This window comes from Podarcis filfolensis, assembly GCF_964270895.1.
Source record: "Podarcis filfolensis genome assembly, chromosome: 2".
Classification (NCBI taxonomy): domain Eukaryota; kingdom Metazoa; phylum Chordata; class Lepidosauria; order Squamata; family Lacertidae; genus Podarcis; species Podarcis filfolensis.
In genome coordinates this window covers 91139775-91159860 of record NC_139605.1, presented here as the reverse complement: position 1 = coordinate 91159860, position 20086 = coordinate 91139775, and the positions used below count along the sequence as shown (strand labels likewise).

Below are 20086 nucleotides of genomic sequence, written 5' to 3'. Positions count from 1 at the left end.
TTTATTTGTCCTTCTGCCTTGCATGTACAGTACCTACTTTGTAGGGGGGAGGGAAATCTCAACTGTTATAAAGTTTCCTTTTCTGGTCTCCTGCAGGCAATTATTGTTATAAGCAACACAGGAAAGTGTTAATTTACATGTCTGAGCAAGATGGAGAGAGAACAGGTTGTGGCTTGAGCGGGACCCATCTTTGAGATGTAGGCTAAGAGTTTCCTTCCCTCTAACCCTGCAGAGAGACGAGGAGCACCTAACGTTTTTGAAATCACTGAAAGGGTGGAGATGGGCCAGATGGCATCCATGTTCTTCAATAAAGGTAACTACCTCCAAGCCACGAAGGCTCTATTTCATATTATGTATATTTGGTTGTTTTTTATTTAACCTAGCTTTTGTCAGAATCTCTTAGTAGTTGGTGTTTTTCTTGAGGAATGACAATTTCAAGTGAAAACTACATGTGCGAACCATAATAGGAATCACCCACTTTTCGAGAGTGTTTCTGAATGGTTCCTAAAGCCTAAATGTCAAGTTTGACACCCCACCCCATGTGAATATATAACTTCTTTTAAATAGGGATATTTAAGGCTTTTTGTGGTCTCAAATCTGCTTGAGATACTGAATACCTACTTCTCCTGGCTACTAATTATGTCTGGAGGTGGAGAAACAGGTACCATCTTGTCTGTGTGTTCATGTATTTTGGCTTCAAGAGACATAGTCTCACTTAAAATAAAGTTTTAAGTGCTTGTAGTTTTAAAGAAAAGATTGACATGTGACACTAATCTATCTTTCTGTCTCAGAGTGTAAATAATTATCTTTGATAAGGCTTGATTTTTTTAAAGGAATGAATATAACACATCTGGACTGGCAGTAGAAAGATAGTCAGCTGAAGAACTTTGCTGTACATAAATGCCGTATTAAATAGTCTCAAAATGTTTACTAATATGTATTGTGCTCCAGGTAACAATTTTTGCAGTACTGTTAAAGGTGCTGAACATTTTCCATATCCCTAATGTGCTGTACTCCTCATCCTGGATAAAAGCAAATAGTAATTTAAATTGCATCCTGTTTGCACTTTTGCACTCTTTCATTCTCAAAGAAACCACTGAAGTTCTTAAGCAATGGTAGAGCTACTTGACATAGGAGTTGGGGTTTGGGAACTGGAGCTAGCTACTATAAAAAATTTTTTACTGTTGGGTGTATTTCAATATGACAGAAGGAACTTGGTTTTGGGTTTGGTGTTAATGAGGCTTGTTGAGAGCAGTACAGATAAAATAAACCTGTGAGTGACATCCTATTGAGTGGGTAGGTTGTAAAGATTCAGCCCAATTACAGATTCATTTAAATACTTAGCCCAGATTGAACTGCTAGAGATATGAACCGCTTGCCTTGAATGGTATGCTAGCATTCTGTTTTAATTGCTGTGATGGATAACTTCACCCAGCAGAGGGTGCTCAGGTCACATGTGTGAATTCAGAACAGTAGTAGTTGAATATTATTTAATTATTTAATTATTCAACTTGTAATTCACACAAAACCTTCATTCTTTAGTTTTCCCTTTACCATAAGTAGACCATGCTGTCAAGTTCCTTCTTTTAGATGAGAGAATGTGAATATTGAATAATTACAGGAGGTTTGGTGAAAGAAGGCCCCCCCTCAAAGTCATGGATACCTGTATTTCCACGATATTTGCTTCTGTTCTGTCTTATGTATTAAGTGACATCTTATATGTTATATGTTAAAGTGACATCTTGGTGCTCAGAGTTTTGAAAGCATCATGCAGGTTTCACAGATCCACAAGTACCTTGACAGTAATGGAAGTTAGCTTTCTGAGGATCTCTGAGCTCTATAAAACAACTAGTTTCTGTATCAAGAAAAGTTGTCCAGAAAGTTTTAAAATGTGTGGATGGTGTCTGTGAAAGATCTTGAAATGGATTTTGGAGGTGATCTTAAGCCTGTAGCCTCCATTTGTGCCCTTTAGGTCTGATATTATTCTCATTTTCTTACCTCTGCTGCATCTCTTTCCTTGTCATAACTGTAATGCAACAGTAAGTCATCAATTTATGCAAATTTGGATAGTACAGGAAGATGAACTTTTTGATGGATCACATATCCTTGACATGTCAAGAAAATTGGCTGTGCATTTTGGCAGACTGTTTTTGTACACACAACTTTTATGGATGAGCTGAAAGCCAATGTTTAATTAAACATGTATTACAGCAGACATAGGCAAATTCGGCCCTCCAGATAATTTGGGACTACAGTTCCCATCATTTCTGACCACGGGTCCTGTTAGCTAGGGATGATGGGAGTTGTAGTCCCAAAATATCTGGAGGGCCGAATTTGCCTATGCCTGTATTAGAGTGACCAGCTTAGTGTTTAAATCCTAGAGAGTGATTTTGAAAGACAGGGCATTCAGATTGGCCGGACTCTCTTGGGTTTCAATCAGCACACTATTGTGGCCCCTTTTAAAAGTTGCTCGAGTCACTTATCTCCTTCAGATAGGTGGTAGTGAGGATTTCCATAGAGAGCCATTTCCCCAAACTTCTCAGGTAATTTTAAGAGGTTGCAGATCCCACAGATCATTTGATAGGCAAGATATTTTGATACTAGGCTTGAAGAGCCCCTTCATTTTAAAGCAGAGTTGGACAACCTGTGCCCTCTGGATGGTGTTTTAGTACTACTCCCCAAATCCCTAATCACTGGCCATGCTAGCTGGGACCAATGGCAGTTGAGAGTTCAGCAATGTATGGAGGGCCACAGGTTCCCCAACCCTATTTTAAAGGCACCAAGTAGGCCCCATCATTCTGCCCAGACACTGAGGTCCAGTGCCGAGGGCCTTCTGGCAGTTCCTCGCTGTGAGAAGCCAAGTTACAGGGAACCAGGCAAAGGGCCTTCTCGGTAGTGGCGCCCGCCCTATGGAACGCCCTCCCATCACATGTCAAAGAGAACAACAACTACCAGACTTTTAGAAGACATCTGAAGGCAGCCCTGTTTAGGGAAGCTTTTAATGTTTAATAGACTATTGTATTTTAATATTCTGTTGGAAGCTGCCCAGAGTGGCTGGGGAAACGCAGCCAGATGGGCGGGGTATAAATAAATTATTATTATTATTATTATTATTATTATTATTATTATTATTATTATTACATTAATGGCTTCTGTTTACTACCATACATCTCCTGTTCTTGCTTCATCTATTCATCTTTGTTTCTGGGCAGCTTATCTGGTTTGTGTAGAAGCCTTTCTCCTCCAGTTGGTTTGGATGTCTTCGTCTCCCCTCTGAAGTGCCAGATCTTCTCAACTGTCTTAATTCTCTAATCCCATCCCTTCAGAACTCAACCAGGCTTACTGCAGTTAAGCATAATCAGAATTTGCACATGCATTCTTCAGTGAACTATAGCAATTATTTGCTCTTAAGGGAGAACTTCTTACTGCCCCATTCTGTGTATTATGTTGTTTTATTTGAACCCCCAAACAAGTCTGCACAGTGACTGTATGCTAATGTTACACCCCGACCGCAACCTGGCAGGTTTGCTATTAGGGTCATGAGATTTATGCAGTACAGTCAATGAATAAGGCTTTCAGAGTTTCATGGCTAGGTGAAGATGTGTTGCGGCTCTGTTATACCTTCTTTTGAGAGTTATTGGCCTGTTAAAAGCAAAATCCTTGTTTTCACTGTATTCTTTGCTCATTTCCCTTGACTATCTTAACAATTTGACATGCTCTGGATCTGCAATCTTAAGAGTTGAGCTGTGTATAAATCTTCCACCTCTGACTTGTCTGCTTTCTGTAGGGAATAGATTTGCAGTCTTAACTCTAAGGAGAAAAAAGGGCCTCTGGCTGTGAAGGGAATCTATTCTGAAGGATAGCTGGGTGCTCTTTATCAGGGATCCAGAAGTCATTTATTGTAATAATGGATTCAAGGCACATACATCATGTACCATCCTTGCAGGAAGTCATTGATCTTCCTGTTTTGTGTCCAGTAATGAAAGTATTGATCAATGAAGGTTGGTGGCAGTTTATAAAACAGAAACAACACTAACGTCTATCTGTAGGTGGAGAGGGTGGAGGCTATTGGGTGGTGCTTTCACCCCAAATCCTCAGCTGAGATCTGTGCCTTGAATAAACAACATAGAAGTGGGTCTGAGATGTTCTGCAGAGGACAACAGAATTGGTTAAAATGTTGTGGTTTCAAATTGTTAGAAGCTTTAAAATATTTAAAATACAGATTATCTGAATATTTTAAATGCTCTGAGCTACTGTGGCTAAGGCACAGGCCTTTATTTTGCCAAACAAATGAAAGCAGTACATTCAACTTTTGTTTTCTACAGAGTTCCTAGTGTAAATTAGATGTAAGAGGGCTGTAGTCAAGTGACCTAGCAGCTTGGGCACTGTACCTGTTGGTCTGATGGCAACAGTGAATAATAGCAATTCTTCCTTCCATCCCCTTCACTGTGTCCTTTTACCATGTTCATTTACAAGGTACTGTTTAGGCATTGATTGATAATCATTTGGGGAAACCAATCTCTTGAGTTGTGGTGACCTTTTCAAGCATTTGTTAAAGCATGCTTCCTTTCAGCTTTTTCTCCATAGATGTCAACACTTTAAAAGAAAGATCTCGCATCTCTTAAGACAGAATTTTCCTTTGCTTGCTAGTATTCCATGAAGCCCAAATGTCATATATCTTTTTACTGATGCTGAAAAAAGTATATATTATATCTTTTCTGTTTTTTTATTTTATTTACCTATATATGTTGGTAAATAAAAAGTTGTGTAAAGTGAGTATAATTTCCTTATTTTATTTTGTTTGATATTTACTTAAATTTGACATTCTGGATGTGACACTTAAAGCTGCTGTCCTTTACACAGTTATTTGGGAGTAAGCTCCATTAAACCTATTGCATCTTATTTCTGAGAAAACATGGTTAGGATTGCTGTGTTGGACTTGGTGTCACTTTGTATTATGAAAAACTAGCTGTGGACCTAATTTTGGAGTCACTACTGTGGATAAATGACGGCACGACTCACTGCACTGATGTACATACATATTGGATATGATATGAGGACACCTAATTTTGTTAAGCTTTCTTCACCCTTTTTCTTCTGTCCCATTTATCCAAGTAATGCTGAGATACTCACTCCTATTTAAATGTAAGGAATAGCTGTGATCTCATTTCTCAATCTTTCCCAATATGAAATGTGTACTCTTCCGGAGGCTCTGTGATGAATTAAAGGCACTATTAATGTCTTTCTGAATATAGGAAAAATATTTTCGGCTGCAGTCTTTTGCGATCCTCTCCTTGTAGTCAGTTATTGATGTAGTGTTTTTGGACTCCAACTCCCATCAGCCCGAGCTACTATTGCCAGTGTTGATGGGAGTTATAGTCAGCCAGCATCTGAAGGGCTACAGGTTCCTCACTTCTGGTGTAGTGAATAATTGTTTTCTTTACTTAACAAATTATTTTCCTCCCTTGGTCAGAAGGTTATTGCAAACTGGTTTGCACTGTTTTCTTTTCACATGTTTTTTGAGATATGAATTTGTGTTAAGGCTTTGACATTGTAACTTCCAGGACATGTGAGTTCTCCCCAGTGTTCAAAGCAGAATTCTCATATCTCCCCCACAGATATTTGCACCTGTAGTTCATATATCTCACTGTAGGGGAAGAAATAAAAAATGGTGATCATATGGATCTTTCTGGAGACTTTGGTTCTCTTTTAAATGGCTAAACATGAGGTGGGCTGTCCTTTAGGTCATCTGGGATCTGTCACAGGGAAATTCTTTGGATGAGACAAAGAAACTCAGAATAGGAATGGCAAGGCACTTCTGCTCTCCTCACAGATGGCCACACCTAAAGTCGAGAGCCAGTGTGGTGTAGTGGTTAAGAGCGGTAGTCTCGTAATCTGGGGAACCGGGTTCACGTCTCCGCTCCTCCACATGCAGTTGCTGGGTGACCTTGGGCCAGTCACACTTCTTTGAAGTCTCTCAGCCCCACTCACCTCACAGAGTGTTTGTTGTGGGGGAGGAAGGGAAAGGAGAATGTTAGCCGCTTTGAGACTCCTGAAGGGGAGTGAAAGGCGGGATATCAAATCCAAACTCTTCTTCTTCACTTCTAGGCCTCGTACTGTCATAAAGCACAGCTGTGAATTGCTCTGAAGCTTCTATTTTTTTTAGTAGCAGTGGTGCCACAACAATTTAGGTGTCAATATATGGCTCTGTTCTGTTGCCAAGCTCAAAATCCTGTGTTAGATTGCATCATAAAACACTCCACCATAACAGCTGAAGCATTTTGTATGGTGGAGCTGCTAGTGTAATGTGCAGTTAGAAGTTGTGCACCAAAATTCTAGACTAGATTAGTATTCCTGTCAAGCTCCTTTATTTTTTGCTTTCTTACAATATTCCTGTCTGCTCTCCTTTTATAAGAAACAATGCATGTTTTGTTTCCTTGTCTCAGCGGCCTTTGGAAATGAAATCTGTTCAGATTGAGGCATTCAGTTCTATTTCTTTTAAGTCAAGCTGGTGCATTTTGGCATCTCTTTATCCTTATTGATTTCTACTCATCAAAGCAGAGTTTGTTTGCCTCCCGGTAATTCTTTTTGTCTGTGAAACTATAAAGTCTGTCTCACCTGCGTCCTCTAGAGCAAGGGTATGGTGGCAGTGAATATTTTCCTTGATAAAACGGAATATAGGATAGGTAACATTTTATGGCGGGGTGGAGAATATTTTTCAGTCTGGGGGTCGCATTTTACTTGTATACATTAGGTTAATTTACGTTCACTCACATGCCTGTATGCCCTCCAGCTAGGCCAGAAAAGGCACTGTTAAATGCCACATTCCAGCCACGCCAAAGCATTCAAGGAGGGAGCCAAAGCAGAGTCTGTGAGGGACATGGCAGGGGAGGGGGTGTCACATGAAAATAGCCAGGTATAGTGGCTTGGTGGGAGGCATTCTTGGCCCCTGGGTATGAGGTTCAGCACTTCTGTTTTATGGGATGCAAACTTTGTGGAAGTAGAATTGCACCTGGTTTTTAAATGGAGCTACTATAGAACTGGTTAGGTTACTGCAGGCATTTGATTACATATCTGCAGGGTAAGGAAGTCTGAAGCAGGAAAGGCCAAGTCATCTTTTCAAAATACCTTCCTTCTGACTAATATTGGTTACCATTGTTTGCTGTGTGATAATGGCTGGTTTTAAGCACCTTGTTTGTGCTCTTACATTACACAATGCACTGTATCTGAGCTTGCCCCTAGGCCTAGCTCAGAAGCTCTAGCTGGTACAGAAATATCTGCATGGGCTGCTCATCATCAGGGCTTGCCGATCAAAAGGTCGGCAGTTCGAATTCCCGCAACGGGGTGAGCTCCCGTTGCTTGGTCCCAGCTCCTGCCAACCAAGCAGTTCGAAAGCACGTCAAAGTGCAAGTAGATAAATAGGTACCGCTCTGGCGGGAAGGTAAATGGCGTTTCCGTGCACTGCTCTGATTTTCACCAGAAGCAGCTTAGTCTGTCTGCATACAAACACCAGCTCCCTCAGCCAGAAAAGCGAGATGAGCGCTGCAACCCCAGAGACGTTCACGACTGGACTTAACTGTCAGGGGTCCTTTACCTTTTTTTTATTAATTGATGAAGGGCTCAACACCATAGGTCCAGGGTGCCTCAGGGACCACCTTGACCCTTTTATTTCAGTGCAATCACTGAGATCATATGTAAGAGCATCATGTGAGATGGTGAGGCGCATTTGACGTAGACACAGAACTGAGCCTTAGAGATTCAGCAGACACCTTCTATACTAATGTTTCAAATGTTTGCTGAAAACTTCTCTGTTGCTAGGCTTATGAAGACAGTTAAGAAACATTTCCCCTAATAGTGAGATGGAGAACTGTTTTAATTTTTGTGTGGTTTTTATTGTATTATAATTGTTGTAAATGGTTTTGTTATCTTTTATGAAAATACGGTATACAAATATTTTAATAATGTTGAAAATGCATGCTTATACAGTTACGTTAGTCTTAGACAACTGGACTGCCCCTCAGGAACACTGTCCTAGCAATTGGTAGGGCTGATTTTTTTTTTACAAATGTAGATCATTCAACTAGGTGAAATAAACAAGGTGTTGCCAATAGAGTCGTGAAATGTTTTCCCCAGAAGCCTTTTTGCAGCACAGCAAGTTGAAGTGGTGATCCACAAAAGGTTCCTAGATAGATCCTGGTGTAAAAAGTGAAACTACAGGAACAGACTGGTCTAGTCTAAACCTATGTTTACTATTCCCTTTATTTACAGTGGGAGTCAACTTGTTCTATTTCTGCATAATCATCTACCTCTATGGTGATTTGGCGATATACGCAGCTGCTGTCCCAGTTTCTCTCATGCAGGTGACCTGGTGAGTGTGCTTTCGGTGGCAATATTTTGCAAGCAGCAGTTTCTTGCTGAAATGTCGGAGGATTGCATAACCATTTCACATTGATGGCTCTGGCAGAAGATTGACTTGCTGGTTGTAATTAATAAATTTAAAGTATTTCTACCTCACACTTCAAATTAATTTTCCAGAGTGGGTTACATTGTTCTGATGTAATTTGACAGTGCTTAGCATATTGACAAAAACTAGGTCTAGGGGCTAATTTGTGAGTTACTTCTTTATAGGGCTGCAATGCTTACTTGATTGATTCTTTGATTAAATTAGATTATCAGAAGGTGCTGCTGACTAATTGGGCAGCAGATTTTACAATGGTCTAAAATAATTTTTGTGCCTGTATTTACAAAAAGCATGAATGACAGGTGCCACTATAGAACATACATTCCCCCTTCTATCCCACACAGCCGGGAATGGGTATTTTAAGACTAGGAGCCTGATACAAAAATAGCCTTTTCTTCAATACTGTTGTTGATTCATACACAAACTAATCTGGCTTTAATCAATGAATTACAAGTTATATGATTAAATGACTACTATTTCTTTAATCAAGAAACACTTCTATTTTTAAAAATGTCTACATATACCTTACATGCCAAATCTATAAGGTACAGTGTTGAAGAATGTGGAGTTCTTGATTGACCGAGACTCCACATGGTGTGTGCTGTGTAAGGGGAAATTCTCCATCATCCTTTTAAAAAGTGTGGGGAGGAATGGTGGCTGGGGTTTGCATAGGTGCATGGGTGTAGCCAGGATTTATGGATGGGGAGAACCTCAATTAATTAAGTGTTTTCAATGAGGGGCAGCTGCTATGCCCATGCATAGGTGCATTAACTGTGGTCTGCTTTTGCTTCTCCCTCTTGTCAGTAGTGTGACGGGCAATCATTCATGCAGTGTTGAAGATGGTACTAAGTATAATGACACAGACAAGTGCTGGGGACCAATCAGAAGGATTGATGCTTATAGAATTTATCTGGTGAGTATCTCCTGTGCCTGGGGGAATTTTACATCTTTAATTAAATAACTGATTCTGAAGGGATGCTTACATGCTAAGGGTGATACCCAGTATTAGTCATACCCATTGAAATCTGTGAACTGCTGAGTGAACTGCTGTGAACTGCTGAGTGAGATCAAATGTAGCACAAGCAGGCATTCATGTATGCAATGGGGTTTCTCCTTCCTTTCTTACACCCGAAATCTGCTTTGCAGGGTTGGGGGCTGTAGGGGTTGAAAACATGCCAGAAGTCCCATTGCTCAAACAAGCAGACATCATAGAATGCCACCTATAGGTTTCAGTGGGTCTACCCTAAATATGACTTTGTTTGATTTAAATTTTATTGGTGATAGCCATCTACTCTTGCTGATAGCCCCTTCCCTCTCCTTTTCCTGCTGGACACTTGTTACCCAAATGTTGAAGATGGACTTAGTAGCCTTCAAGGTTTGTCATTCTTGTCTTGAAAAGCAGTCCATCCAACAGTGAATGGGTTCTTGTTCACTGTGCTGCGAAACAAAAATGAATTTGACATTGCTGGCACGTTGTGAATTCTGGCTGCACTTACAGTATGATGTCCTGTTTAGTTTTCCTCCTGCTTTGCTGCTTTTTCTGTGTGTTGCAATAAGCAGCTGCATTGCTGGTGAAATGATGATAATCTTACAATAATTTATAGTTTGTATCAGAAATCACTCTGAAGATTCTTAATCCTTGTTTTCTTTCAATTTCATGGTATGTGTATGTGCACAAGATTAGATGCCTTTTACTTGTGAATGCTTCAAGCGTTTATGTAGTTCTGTGTCTTATATGTAGGTAGATTCCTCACAAATGCCTCTTTATCAGGAAACGGGTCTTTTTTAATTGACCTTTTTATTAGCCTTTTTTAAAGTAGTATTTCAATATACTACTAAATTCCAATAGAATTTTCTCTGTTCTGTGATAGAAACTGCATGTTTTAAAGCATCCTTGTCAAAGGAACCTGCTTTGACATAAGTGGCAGATAGCTGATTGCATCTAAGCACAAAATAATAATAATTGGGATAGGAAGTGGGGGGGCAAGGACAAGTAAATTAAAGGAATTCTCTCTTACTGAACAATAAAACCAACCAAAGTACTGTGGAACTAGAGTTATGGATAAAAATAAATATTGCAGTTGAAGGCTGAAGGTAAACATAACTGCTGGCAATGAGGAAGTGACCCAGAGCAATATATTCAGTTTTCATTTGACTGTGCATGTACATGTTGGGGTTTTTGTGAGTGCCTACTGGATCAGTTCCCTGAGCAGCACACTTCTCCCCCCCCCCCCCGCCACCACCCAGTAATAATGTTGAAGCAGGAGTTAGGCCTTAGGAATATTAGCAAATGTCACAGCCTGGTTAATTATTTAAAAGAAATATTATTGCTTTATTAAATTGCGTCTAGGCCTATTTCTTCAGAATTTCTGCATGATTGAAGATTTTCTCAATGAATTTCAATAACTCTGACCCACCAGAAGGAGCTCATCAGGAAAGGCAGACATGCATTAATTACTGCCTGTACCTCCCATTTATTGCACCTGTAATTCATAAAGCCAGAGATTTAAAAAATAATAATATTGTGACTTTTGTAGAAACAGAAGGTTTATTGCTCTGGGTGTGCAAATTCTATGACACAATTTTGGTGTCTTTGTTTTGGATTTGAACAATACTTTATTATTTGTCAGTCCCTAGCAGCATTGATTCTTTCTCTTTTAGTAGATCAAAGTGTCAGTTCAAATTTACCAGTGTCACATAGCCTGGTTGTCATTTCTGTATTCTATGTAGTGTCTAGCACATCGCTAAATGAATGTGGAAGAATAATCGGAAGAGCTGGTAAACTGTAGATCAGCAATAGGTGCTTTACTCTGAATTTGTCTTTCTTCTGTCATTTTCAATGTCTCTGCCATGTCACTTAGACTGTTCAGATTACTCTACCCCAGCAAACCCCACAACTGCTTTGGAGATGGGCCTTGGGTCTGACACATAGGAACTTAAGAAGAGCCTGCTGAATCAGGCCAATGGTCCATCTGGTCCAGTATCTAGTACTCGCAATGGTCAACCAGATGCTTAAAAGAAGTCCAGAGACAGGACCTGAGCACAACATGGGGCTGAGAAGGTGGGGTTGCTAGGGAAATGGGGAGAAGAAGTTAAAGAGGCAGCTGAGTGATAGAGACAGAAGGTGCTCTGGACATCTTTTAAATTTAAACTAACAGTGGCATGAGCAGCAATACTTCTCTTCCCCCCACCCTAAGAAAGAAAGAAAGATGTTAGCTCTGATCTAGAAAGCACTTTGATACATGAAATGACTTATAAACACACTCACTTTTAAACTGGCAGCAGTTGCTTATAGTGGGCTGTTACTGAGGTTCCATCCATGTTTGTATGGAGACTCGGTTGACTGCTTGTTGGATGGCATGGAGGACCACATCTAAAAATAGCAGACTTGGAAGCCCTGTCATGTGGCCCCCTGGATTGAGGCTATTGAGATATGTTTATGCAGAATGTGAGAGTATGTAGGGATGGACCTCAAAGCTTGGCTAAATTCTTGAATTATTTTCAGTCTGCATTTTTTTTATAATATGTCTGCTCTACTCAAGGCAGCTTACATAAATTAAAATCACTGTGATTATTTAAATAGGAAACGAGGTGGTAAGGGAACACCTAGTTACTATAAATTAATTCACATATCCAGGGCTTGATGAGCTGCAGCCAAAGATACGAAAGGAGCTTGCAGATGTAATCTCTGAGCCTCTTTGTACAATGTTTGAGAATTCTTGGAAAACAGGTGAGGTCCCTGCAGACTGGAGGCGGGCAAATGTTGTCCCCATCTACAAAAAACAAAACAAAAAAGAAGACTCTGGTAACTACTGACTGGTCAGCTTGACACCGATACCAGGAAAGGTTCTAGAACAGATAATTAAATGGTCTGTCTGTGAGCTGTGATTACTAAGTCGTGCCAGAGGTTAGATAGCTTAAAACAAGTCGTGCCAGAGGTTAGATAGCTATCTGTCATGGATGCTTTAGTGGAGAATCCTGCATTTTGGGGGTTAGACTAGATGATCCCCAGAATCCTTTCAAACTCTACAATTCAATGATTCTATGATAAAATAAATCAAAAGTAGAAGGGAAAAACATCAAAGTATATGCATTGACCATTCACCTTTTTGTGCATGTAAGTTTGTTTATGGACTGAACATTTGCAGAAGATAACTTGCTTTCTAAAGCATTTTCCAACAGCGGGTCTCATATTTTCTGAACTTCTTCTATTGAATCTGTTGTGTAGAAAGTAATAGAGCCTTTTAAGCAAGCTAATTCAAGTATGGGGAGAGAGAAATATTGAAAGACCAATGCTAAAGTACTTTGATATTCCATTGAGTCTGATGTGATTTCCTTCCTTCCTAGTATACTGTGTAGTCTAAGATAAATTTAACTTCCATCTGAAATTACAGGTTTATTAAGGACTGTGGAATTTGTATTCTCTCTTTCTGTGTATTCTCTCCATTGCTCCCTGTGACCTTTAGAATTCCAAATGACACTGTGATAGATTATTTGAATTTTACATTTTATGCATTTTCCTCATATGTTTGGATTATGTATTTTTCTGTTTATGTACTGTAAACAACCCTGTGATCGTCTGATGAAAGGCAGTATATAAATTAAATAAATATTAATAATAATGCAGCCAACAAAATGGAAAAGAAATGCCACAAGATCTTTGCATCCTTAGAATTATTTGCAGTTTTAAAACAAATCAGTGGTATCCACTGATACTGGATTAATTGGGCAATTTTCATCCTAGAAAAGCCTTCTGTCTCCCTTCCAATGTCCCTGTTTGTCTTTACTCCCCTCCCTTTCAGTGCAGTAATAACTTTCAAACACTGTATCTCGGAGCTGGGAAAGAGGAGGAGTGAATGACTGACATAAAGTCCTATTTCATGGTTTAATGTCCCAAAAGTCCTCTGGAAATGGTCTCTGTTCCCGTGCTTCAAGAATGGAAGTTGAATGCCATGTACGTAATGAGAATATTTAGACAGATTAAGTTGCTCTCTGATGAGTTGCCTGCCTGTGCAGCATTTTTAATATTGCTCTGCAGACTCCAGCACACCTAAGTGGCTACACTGTCTGCACACAGTCTGTGGGGCCTGCATTAACCTTCGTCCTGCACAAATTTTACTGTTACCTCATCTCTCTTGTAAATTACCTCTGAAAGTACAGCCTTGCAAAATAAACAGGCAATGGAAAATGTTGTTGAAATGCTTAAATCAGTCTCTCTGCCACCCCACCCCGCAGCCCCATTATGTTATTTGAGGCTCTGCTCTGCTTCTGTTATTTTGGAAGACAACAGAAGGGTTTTGAAGTTGAACTATTCATTCATGGTACATTATCAATATGTTCTTTGTAATTCAGCTAGGAGCTTGGGTGACAATTATATTTCACCCAGTAGCATGGTAATGTGAAATGTTCATGGTTTAAGCAAATAACTTACAGTCTCACATTGTTTTCTGGTAGCTGAGTCTCATCCTCTAAAGCCAACATGATATGATTCTCTTAATTGTCCTGTAATAAGAAAGGTTTGCATGGCTTCATTGCTCCTTACATACCCTTTGCATGTTCCAGTTGAATTCCTTTTTTAGTGCAAGCCACAGTTTGAAACATGATTAGAAGCTGGTTTGCAATCCTGGTTTGTAGGTGCAATCCATAGTTTGTCAGTTTGAATATAATGCTGACAAAAGTTTGCCCCATAGAAGAAGTAACTGAATGGTTCTGATCAGGTGAAAGCTAGAGCATGGCTTTCTTATGTATTGCCAAAGCCATGCTTTGATATCTTATCTAAAGATCCCCGAATTTTCATAAACCATGTTCTGGGTCTAAAAAAGGATATAGGCTAGTTGTTTGGTAGCTCAATCATCTCTTTTGAAATGGCACACCCGGATCTTTGCTACATGTTTCTGAATAAAGTGAGCCACTTGTATTCTGCATAAGCTGGTTTTGATTTGTGCTTTCACCGTAATAATGAAACTATGTGTGTACTGTACATTATTTTATACATTCCATGGATTACAGATGTGCAATAGCACTCATATTGCTAGAATAGAGACAGTTTTAACTGGAGCAATAAGTAGCCATCCAGAGGGTTGGAGCCAGGATGCAGCACAATAATTGCAAGCATCACCTCTGCTCTCCACCCAAACAGCTTTGCTTTCCCCCTCTGCTGTTCATCTACCTTCAGGGCACAGACGGAAAATGACTGAAGCTCCCAAGGCAGGGGAGGATAATACTGGTTTGGAAATAGGCTTTGCAGAAGGCACTCTCTCCCTCCTGGCTTTGTGCTGTTTTGAGACGTTCTGGTACATCTGTTCTTTTAGGGTTTGGACTGAGACTGTTTAGCTAATCAGGACAGGAACTGGTATCTGTGCATACAGGTTCACAGATGCTGCAGCGTTACAGGGAGCCCAGCGGGTGCAGGCTGAGCGAAGATGGGAGCACAGATGGTTTAATGGAGATTATCCCAGTTGGACACATGCTAGTGCAGTGAATAAAATGAGGGCTCGCAAGCACTTACTGATTCTCTTCAGAAAGGGACAATGTCACCCTAACCTGAAACTGATTGGAATACTGAGCAAGTTTAGCCCCGCCCGTCTGATAAAGAGGCAATCCTCGGCCCATAAGAACCATTTAGATTCAAAATGTAATCAGAAAGCACCAAAGCTGAAATGCACTATTCATTAGAGAAGCATTTTGCTCATTATTTTCGTCTCAGTAGGGTGCTTCCTGCCTGACAGAAATACACCTGCAGACTGCCATCAGTGTCTTCACCATGTGTTTCTTTTTCATGGTTCCCACGGCTGTCTCCCAGCACGTCACTGAGTGATATCTCCCTCCCTCTCTCTCTCTCTCTCTCTCTCTCTCTCTCACACACACACACACACACACACACACACACACACACACCCCATCTGGAGTACAGCCCTCAACTAGGTACAGGTGCTCTGCACCATAAACTTCAGGATGCGCTGTGGAGCAGCAATATGTGGGACCAAACACTTCCAGGCTTATGGCCCCATTCTTATTGCAGATCGATAGATAGGTCTGTTTCTAGAACATGCACACAGTCCACTCTTTGGGAAGACCTACAAATTTTATGACCCACCTGTTTGATCACAAGCTTGTTAATATATAGTTTCTTGAGATCAAGCAGTAAGGCTGCCAAGGATTTAGATGTTGCCCCGGATCATGGAGCAACCATAGTTTACCACAACTTTTCTGTTGCGAGTCGATGCCCTGCTCCCTCTTTGTGATGAAATAAGACACGTGGACACAAGTATTTTAGGTTAATGGGCTAAAAAAGACCACAACTTTATTGTTTACAGAATGTGACTGATATTGGCTTAGGCGTTGGATCCGAACAGACTATGCTTGACTCCTGCCCGCTCTGCAGGGAGTCACACGAGGGTTAACAACCTGCAGGGGGAGCTTGTTGATGTGAATCAACTGGAAGCTTTCCCCTAGAGTCACCGGAGGGTTGTGCCATGGCCCTAGCCACCACCTGGGCATTGGACATGAGAAACTATGATTACATAGTTTCTCACTATGGTTGGTGTATCTAGCTTTCTATACTGAAGCTCCGATTGAACTTAGGGAAATCACATTTGTTATGCCTGGACTGGTAGAGAGTAAGAAGTGTGCTTGGTTGTTGTTGTTTTTTCGGATTTATTTTTTTTAGGGGGCAAATGTTTCCCAAATGTCTCTGACATTTGAGCCCCCCTTCTAAACTTGTTGTTCTTTCTGGGTCACCTCATCCCAGCAACATCCATGTGTGCTGGATGTGTGCAGATCTCCTGGTGCACACCTGCAAACCAGTAACAGTTGTGTGAAGATCTCTGGGTTGCGATGAAAAGCTGTGAAAGATCTCCCAGCCAACCAGTCCTTCCCTTCATCAACTCCTGTTGATGCCAGTACAACCAACCCTTTCACACAAACCAGCCCTGGTGAAAGTGAGATGGTGGAGGTTTATATGGATGCTAGAAAAATAGATAGAATTGCAGAAACATGCTCACTCCACCCAGGCCATTGGGTTCTGTAGAGCTTTCTGCAGGGGCAGGGGAAATAATGGGGCCATACGAATGCATGAAAATACTGGTACTGTACTTAGAAATGGTACAATTTGAGAGACAAAGAAGACTCTAGCAGGCTTCCTTAGTCAGGGTGTCATTGTTTAGTTACTTTTGTATGTCTGGTCTCTCCTTGTTTGCTTACAGACTTGTAAAATTTCCTTCCCCCCCCTTGCTTTATACAAGTACAAGCCTCTAAGGGCAGTCTGTCTTCCTTGCATGTTAATACTAATTGGTATGGTTATTATCACTATTTAACCCAAATGGCCTTTGTGCAGAGGGCAAGGCTGGTTGAATGAAGCTTGTCCACAGGGACGGATTTTATAGCAGCTATCCCATCTGGCTCTGAGCAGTTCATATACACAAAAAAATTTTGATATGAAGAGAACAGAGGCTGCCTTATACATTCAAAGGAGTCTTCTCTATTGAGATACCAAAGCTGAATATGCCAGGTACTTTCATTGTATGAAAACATAATTAAAGGATTCATATACACTGGAGCACCATGATCTGGATAGGGACCCACCTAGTATCAAATACAGATTTAGACCATAGCGATCAGTGAGAGCAAAAGATGTAGCATATTTATGCTGTAGCTCGGTAACATCTTTTGGGCATTTTTGTAACAGAAAACATGCAGGAAACCCTCTTTTGGGAGCCTTGTCCATTTGTCCTTGTCCCTGAGCAAATCTTTTCTGTGTACAGTCATACCTCAGGATGAATACGCTTCAAGTTAAGCATTTTCGGGTTGTGCTCCTTGGTGACCCGGAAGTAACGGAGCACGTTACTTCCGGGTTTCGCCGCATGTGCAGACGCTCAAAATGATGTCATGTGCGGAAGCGGCAAAACCAGACGCACAGTCGCGTGTTATGTTCACTTCAGGATGCGAACGGGGCTCCGGAATGGATCCCGTTTGCATCCAGAGGTACCACTGTATTGTCAGAGTTGCATGGGTCTTGCAGTTCAAGGTGGCGGCCAGCATGCATCTTGAAACAATGAATTGTATGTATAATCAATTCTGTTGTGTTGGCACAGATTTTCATTCTGATGTCATTAAATGCCAGAGATCATCAGAGTTGCAAGGGCCTTATAATTAGTTAAGATAATGCTGGTAGTTATGCTTCATGTTAATTTATATGGATATTTGCATGTACACATCAGTATGTGTTCTCTTGTATTTGCACTGAGTTGGGCCTGGAAAGTAGTGAATCCTGTTTAATGTTCATAACTGCAAAATCACAATTAAAAAAACACACCTCCCAACCACCATTTTGAATTGTGTGGCCCTTGCAGTTCTGCCAGTGGTTGTTATTTATGTATTGAGTTAAGGCGACCAGATGAGCATCTGCGCCAAATTTCAGCTTTACTTGATCAGTTTCAACAAAACCACCAAAAAAATGCTTGTGGGCTAGGTGACAAGCAGCCCTTATTCCTGCCCTTGCCCCAAAATGACACCATAATGAAGTACACAGAGAAGCAACCACTTTGTAACACGTTAGTAGTCTTGGCTTCAGATAATATTTAACAATTTTTTGTGATAGTTAAATAAGCATCACTTGACTAGTCAGTTTACAGTATTTGATAGTTCACTTGACTGGTTACTGACTCTAGTTTAGGCGTGCTTAAGCCTTGAAAGTGCTCTTTGTTTGTTGCCTTTTAATTGCAGATTTACAAAAGTTTTGGAAATAGAAGTTCTATCATACCTCAGTGCCTAGGACTTGCCGATCGTATGGTCGGCGGTTCGAATCCCCGCGGCGGGGTGAGCTCCCGTCTTTCGGTCCCAGCTCCTGCCCACCTAGCAGTTTGAAAGCACCCCTAAGTGCAAGTAGATAAATAGGTACCGCTTTATAGCGGGAAGGTAAACGGTGTTTCTGTGTGCTGCGCTGGTGCTGGCTCGCCAGAGCAGCTTCGTCACGCTGGCCACGTGACCTGGAAGTGTCTCCGGACAGCGCTGGCCCCCGGCCTCTTAAGTGAGATGAGCGCACAACCCTAGAGTCGGACACGACTGGCCCGTACGGGCAGGGGTACCTTTACCTTTACCTTTAAAAGTTTTGGAAATAGAAGTTCTATCATAACTGCACAAAGTAACGTGGAGTTGAGGAAGTGTATGCACACATCTTGATACAATTTTGACTAGAGCAGGTGTGAGAGGCATGAATGTCGTAAGGCAGGGGTGCCCAAACTTTTTTCAAAGAGGGCCAGATTTGATGAAGTGAACATGCATGAGGACCAACCAAAATTATTAAGATTTTTTTAGGTTTGAAGTTGTTGAGCTATTTTTACAATTTCACCCCAAAATTGTTGAGCTCTTTTTTTTTAACCCAGGACATATACTGCCATGGGGGCAGGATTAAATTGACCGGCCCCCAAAATGGACTTTGGGCGTGAAAGGATATCTTTCGCTCCATAAGACGCACCTGACCATAAGATGCACCTAGTTTTTAGAGGAGGAAAACAAGAAAAAAAAATATTCTGAACGAAACAGTAGATGTATGATTTTTGTGGTTCATGCTGTGGCCACAGACATGTGATTTGACGGTGAGTTTGGGGTAGCCCAATGCAAAAATCCTGAGAATCCATGTGCATCTGTGTTTTGTAACCACATTTTTGCTCCATTGTGGCCCCATGCAACAGTGGGTGCATGATTTTTTTGGTGCAGGCTGTAGCCATGGACATGCTATGTGATCTGTTGGTGAATTTAGGGTGACCCAAAGCAAAAATCCTGAGGATCCATGTGATCCGTGCTTTGTTTCAACACCCGCTTCCCTCTTTCAAAAAAAAAAAAAAAGCATAATCTGCTTTTTGCCCCTGGGCAATTCAGCTCCAGGGACCACGCATTCACTCCATAAGACGCACAGACATTTCCCCTTATTTTTTAGGAAGAAAAAAGTGCGTCTTATGGAGCGAAAAATACTGTAAGTATTGAGCTAAATGCCCACAACTAACTGGTTTTCTTTGCCCATACCATAATTTTGAGAAACTGATGAGTTGTCACTTGCTTCAACGACATTAGCTTTGAGAAATCTGCTTGATTGCACTTTGCAAGCCCAGGTTGCTCCAAACCCTGGGATCACCATCTATGTGATTCTGTAATTATTATTCTCTCACCCTCTGATAGTAGAAGAATGCAGTTCCTTACTTCTTGGTGTAGAACTTAGTATGCAGGCCTGTTAATATGACATTCCCTTCTTTCGGGGCCATTAGTCTTCCATTAACTTGGTAAATTCATTCTGTCAATTGCCTGCTTTTCAAAGACAACTCAGTCCTCCTATTTTATAGCCTTTTTCTTTCAGCCTATTATTTCCAGCCTGAACCCAAAGTTGTAGACAGATAAATGACCTGTTTGAGCTTTTGCTTAATTTGACATAGCTGAGATAGTGGCAGATTTCCTCTCCTCCCTGTTCTGCAAGTAAAACCTCAGGGTCCTTTAGAATCGGCTTCTGAGGGGATGAATTTGATTTCTTGTTTCCTTCTTGATGACACTGTTGAGTTGGGACAACAGAAAGCTCAGGTACCTTAGTGCTCCAGGGTGGGAACTGATCCTTGGATCTGGATTGAAGGGAGACTA

General features: G+C 40.9%; 1 protein-coding gene across 2 annotated transcripts in view; it reads left to right on the top strand.

Moving 5' to 3' along the window:
* Positions 1-20086, top strand: part of TMEM104 (transmembrane protein 104) — a 77256-nt gene that overhangs the window by 14703 nt on the left and 42467 nt on the right. For both annotated transcript variants that reach the window (XM_083598216.1, XM_083598217.1), the window contains exons 6-8: positions 233-313; positions 8269-8368; positions 9266-9374. In XM_083598216.1, coding sequence (XP_083454342.1) covers positions 233-313; positions 8269-8368; positions 9266-9374 — 290 coding nt within the window. The remainder of the gene's footprint in view (positions 1-232; positions 314-8268; positions 8369-9265; positions 9375-20086) is intronic.